At 36.2% G+C, this 4994-nt stretch overlaps 1 protein-coding gene across 1 annotated transcript in view; it reads left to right on the top strand.

The window, feature by feature from the left end:
• ghitm (growth hormone inducible transmembrane protein) overlaps positions 1-2867 on the top strand; it is a 5026-nt gene extending 2159 nt beyond the window's left edge. The window contains exons 3-9 of the mRNA XM_014031243.1: positions 345-444; positions 698-809; positions 917-1058; positions 1187-1295; positions 1500-1688; positions 1994-2165; positions 2260-2867. Coding sequence (XP_013886697.1) covers positions 345-444; positions 698-809; positions 917-1058; positions 1187-1295; positions 1500-1688; positions 1994-2165; positions 2260-2344 — 909 coding nt within the window. The 3' untranslated portion in view covers positions 2345-2867. The remainder of the gene's footprint in view (positions 1-344; positions 445-697; positions 810-916; positions 1059-1186; positions 1296-1499; positions 1689-1993; positions 2166-2259) is intronic.
• Positions 2868-4994: the final 2127 nt, after the last annotated feature.

Consider the following 4994-nt stretch of genomic DNA (forward strand, 5'->3'; position numbering starts at 1 on the left):
TAGCTCGTCTGTGTTGGGACATTCTTTTGAACAGTGGCTGCTTTGTTTCCCCGATGTATAACTGGTCGCAGTCCTCCTGGCACTTAACAGCACATACAACGTTGTTATGCTGTTATATGTTGTATATGATTTCATTAGAGAAGAACCCCTCCAGAGGACCTATACAATWTTTTTCTTTTTGATTTTTTACCTGGATTACTGAGATGCATCAGGACTTAACAAGTGATGGTTTCGCTTTGAAAACAAAAGTTCCTCACTCTAGCAGTTAACTAGACCATCAGTTCAATTCCAGCTCTAAATCAACATTTGACATTATTTTTTGTTGTTGTTGTTKTTTTTCTTAGGGTTACGCCTCCAAGGTCAGATTTGGATTTCGCCGCGTGAAGACCGCCAGGGAGCAGCTTAAAGAAGTAGCTTTTGAACCAACACATACAGCCATTAAAAGTAAACACTTCTGTAAATTATTCTTACATGTTTTGTCCTTAAAATTTGTTTCATTCTTTCCTCTTATGGTGCTTAAGTTTTGACAAAACACAAACAGGCCACAATCTTGATATTGTAATGACTTTAACTGGTTTGAAGTCTTTTGTTATTGTAAGCATAAAGAAACACTGAAATCCTTAATTAGGAAAAATGGTTCATGAAAAGTAAAGAATATAAGTAAAATTGTTTTTTTTTTTTTTTTTAATGTTGCTAGTTGACAGCATGGGAAGAATAATTCTGGCTGGATGTTCAGTCATGGGCCTTGGAGCTTTGTGCTACTATGGACTTGGCATGTCCAATGAAATTGGTGCCATTGAGAAGGCAATGTGAGTAACAGCTTGTTTTATCAGCAGCACTTTAATTTTATTGTGAATCCCATATTTCTCGAAAATATGTTTCGTATCATCTAAAGATTTATTTACGCTGTGTGTAGGATCTGGCCTCAGTATGTGAAGGACAGGATCCACTCGACCTACATGTACTTTGCAGGCAGCATCGGACTCACAGCTCTGTCGGCTGTAGCTGTGAGCAGAACCCCGGCGCTCATGGGTCTGATGACGAGAGGATCCTGGCTGGTGAGTTTCCTTTAATTTCAGTATTTAAATGAAATTAAACTAAATGCATAAAGATTTTGTAGATGGTTAAAAAAATAACTGAGATTTTAGACATAATTCATSTCAACAGTTTGTTTTTATGATTTCAGGCGTTAGGAGCAACGTTTGCAGCGATGATCGGTGCAGGGATGCTAGTTAGGTCCATTTCATACGAGCACAGCCCGATGCCAAAACATCTTGCTTGGATGCTTCATGCAGGTTTGTAGTTGAGTGCCTTGCATGAACTTGTTTTATTTCATTGTCTCACTCAGAGCTGTTGTTTCTATCATGTATTTGCCATGTTTAAGCACTAGAGGGCAGCAATATCAAGAAAACAATCAATGTTGTCTTATTTACGATTATTGCCGATTTTAGTTTTTTGTAATTATTAGTCTGTTGTCTTTTTTTCTTTGTGTTGATTAGGTGTGATGGGTGCAGTCATCGCTCCATTAACTCTCCTGGGAGGACCTCTGATGATAAGGGCTGCCTGGTACACAGCAGGCATTGTGGGGGGTCTTTCTACTGTGGCCATGTGTGCCCCAAGTGAGAAGTTCCTCAACATGGGAGGTCCATTGGCTGTCGGTCTTGGGGTGGTGTTTGCTTCTTCTATTGGTTAGTAAAATTAAACTTAACTTCCTAAACCTTTTCACTATAATATGTTACTAATTTAGGGTAAATAATATCCAGAGTAGTTGTTCTATACATACTAATTAGATACTTTATAAAATACAAATTTGTAAAATTGTACATTTTACTCAAAATAAATGAGTGACACAAAATGTCCAGGWCATTAAAAAAGAAGAGTTTGTCTATTTTAGTTTATCTAAGGAATAGTCTAAATATTGTACTAAATGAAAAATCTTATCTTGAAAGTCACATTGAATCCAAACGATTCTTACAACACTCTTTGTCTTCAGGGTCGATGTTCCTGCCTCCAACCTCAGCACTCGGAGCAGGCATGTACTCTATATGTATCTACGGAGGCCTGGTCCTGTTCAGCATGTTCCTCCTCTACGATACACAGAAGGTTATAAAGAGGGCGGAGTCCCACCCGCTGTATGGCGTACAGAAATTTGACCCCATAAATGCGTAAGTCACTCCAGGGATTATAATWTTTTTTTTTTCTATTGAGTACTTTTTGTAATGTGCTGAGTGTGAATCTGTTTTCGCCCTAACCCTGCAGGTGTATGGGGATCTACATGGACACACTGAACATTTTCATAAGGCTGGTGATGATTCTGGCTGGTGGCGGCAACAAAAGGAAGTGAAAATCAGGATGACTTCTGCTCCAATTTTTCTGTTCCACAAAATAAAGTTATGTTTATCCCAGTCAGCATCRCTGCTTTTATCTTTTAGACACAAGTCTGATGTGGCTGGTAGATGTTTGTCAAAGATGAAGATTACACTTTGATCTGCTTGTTGCAAGTTCAAGACAAACTGGTGTACTTTGAGGATGCTTTGAGATGGAGTCATTATTTGATCTTGAAGGTTTATTGTTTATTTGCTAAGGTTGCACGTCTTGTAAATCTGTCAATCATGTAACCGGGACTTTGTTAAATTTAGTTTTTCTATTTATTTCATTCAGCATTAAAGTCCCGTCGTTTAGAGGCAGAAATGTCAACCACAGGATTTTCCACTTWAGCAAAAGAGAATCTTACTAAACTGCATGTACTTGTTTAAAAAAAATCTGACATTTTACTTCTGTAACGGTAAAGATGTTGACATGTTTTGTTTGAATTTCCTGCAATTTGGGAATATTTCACCACCACTTAATAAACTAGTTAAAAATGATGGCTTTTGCAGTTTTGTGGCTTTAAGTGAAATTAATTTAAATCACARGGCAAATTACAGTACCACATGTAAAATAAGTCTCTCCACAAAGTTCAATTTTTGACAAATTGACTTGTTTTAATATCAGTGTCTACATAATGTGGTTTTTAGGGACCCATTTTTAATCGGTTTATGTTTCTAAGATTACATGCAGTATATGAATAATTTGCCTGCAAAATACAAGGTACATTTATTTAAAAAAAACTGATTTACTGTGATGGACTTGCAACTTGCACATGATGGATGAATGCAAGGAGTTTGGTGAGGCCATGTTGCCAAGATGGTGTTAAATTGTCCAAGTTTCAAGCGTTCAAATGTTCTTGTAAAATTCAGCAACCTGCACACCATGTTTTTGGGATAATTAACATTTAAATAYTATTTCAATCTTTTTTTATCTGCTTTAATTTACAGCTCTAACTAATCTAATAAATACTTGTGAGTTTTGAATTCTGCACTCTTTGGACCAGAGGGGTCCACTCGGTGGCTCATTTCCCCATAAACAAGTCAGCATGAAGCAGCAGATGACAAAAGCTTAGTGTAGTAATCCTCTTGTCCACCATCTGGCTGCTCCTCTAAAATTAAACTGTCAAACCAGGACACTTGCAGCAGATGCTAACATCTGTAAATATGCAGGTGTTTGGTTAAGACGTGTGCACGTGGGGCCCACAGCTACCTAGCAGCTGTGTGTTAAAGCTCCCAGATCATGTGCACGATTTGGACGTGTGCCATATAGGAAGACAATCTGAGGGGAAGGATGAAGGGCACAATAATGGATAGAATTTTCCAAAGCTACAGCGTGGTGTGCCATCAGTGGGGATAGAAACTGCCGTCTGTCAGTCATTTTGAGATTGATGACTAATAATTGGTTGAAGTCCAAGGTTAGAGGCTTGGGGAGGATTATGTGTGGGTCTGTAAAACAAGCTGAAAGAACAGTGTTTTGTAGTGCAGCTGCTTCCATGATTATGGAACAAAATGAATTTGATTTTCCTGCTCTTTCCATCAGGAGGTACATAGTTGCTATATAATTTGTTTTCCATCAGGAATGTTTGCAACTGATTTTAGTTTTTTAYAACAGTTTTATTATCAATGCTTATCAATCATTCACACCATTGAGATCCATTTTTCCTCCATACATTTTGCAGCATCTCATTCCACAATTTTTGTGCTCTTATAACAATTTATTCATCAGAACATCCAGCTTCTACATAAAAACTCCAGCTATGACTTTTGTTATTTCAGCAATTTATACTTCTTGAGATATTTAGCTTTTTCAACCATTTTTTTTCTTATTGAAAATGAATAAATTTGTCTTCAACATCATTAAAACCCTTTAAAATGTTCATAAATCTTCGCTATGTTTTTACTTTTTACCCCTTTTTTGTTCTGGTTCTTCTTTTTTAACTCCTTTATACTAATTTTAGATTCCTTCAGCTTCTATTTTGCATGTTTTCACATTTTTCTGCCTTTTTAGCTACTATTCTGACATTTTCTGCTGCTTTTCTGCTTATTTAAACTTATTTATGCTTCTTTGGCCCACTGTTTTCGGTGATTTTAGCTATTTTTAACTAATTGGAACTTTTTTCAGCTAATTTAACCTTGTAATAATTCAGCAAATGTGTTCTTTATGTTTCTTTGTGTTAATTTCAGCTACTTTTTAAAACAATTTTAGGCTAGTTTCAGCTTTTTTAGCTATTCAGCAAAAATCTTTCAACATTAAATGATCATATTGCATTTTGCAGGAAATGAAAATTTTTTTAGTTAAAAAATGTATTTATTCCAGAAGCCAGAAAATGTTCTAATTTATGTAATTAATTCACATATAATACAATCCAGTTAGAAGTGTTAAAAACTGCTGAGCCAGATGTAAATTTGATGAATCCATGATCATCCCAAAATAAACCACTCCAGGTTTGGATGTTTATCATCGCAGGATAAATGTGATCTATCGGGACAAATTTATATTGTTTGCCTATCATCGCTGTCCCTATGGAACTACTAGAGAAAATATCTCATTCGGTGCAACATAGTCACCAGATACTCTCACTAAAAGGTTTATAAGCCACTCTCCAAGAATATGGTGAAGAATGA

Source organism: Austrofundulus limnaeus, unplaced genomic scaffold, assembly GCF_001266775.1.
Source record: "Austrofundulus limnaeus strain Quisiro unplaced genomic scaffold, Austrofundulus_limnaeus-1.0 Scaffold1209, whole genome shotgun sequence".
In the NCBI taxonomy this organism is placed as follows: Eukaryota; Metazoa; Chordata; class Actinopteri; order Cyprinodontiformes; family Rivulidae; genus Austrofundulus; species Austrofundulus limnaeus.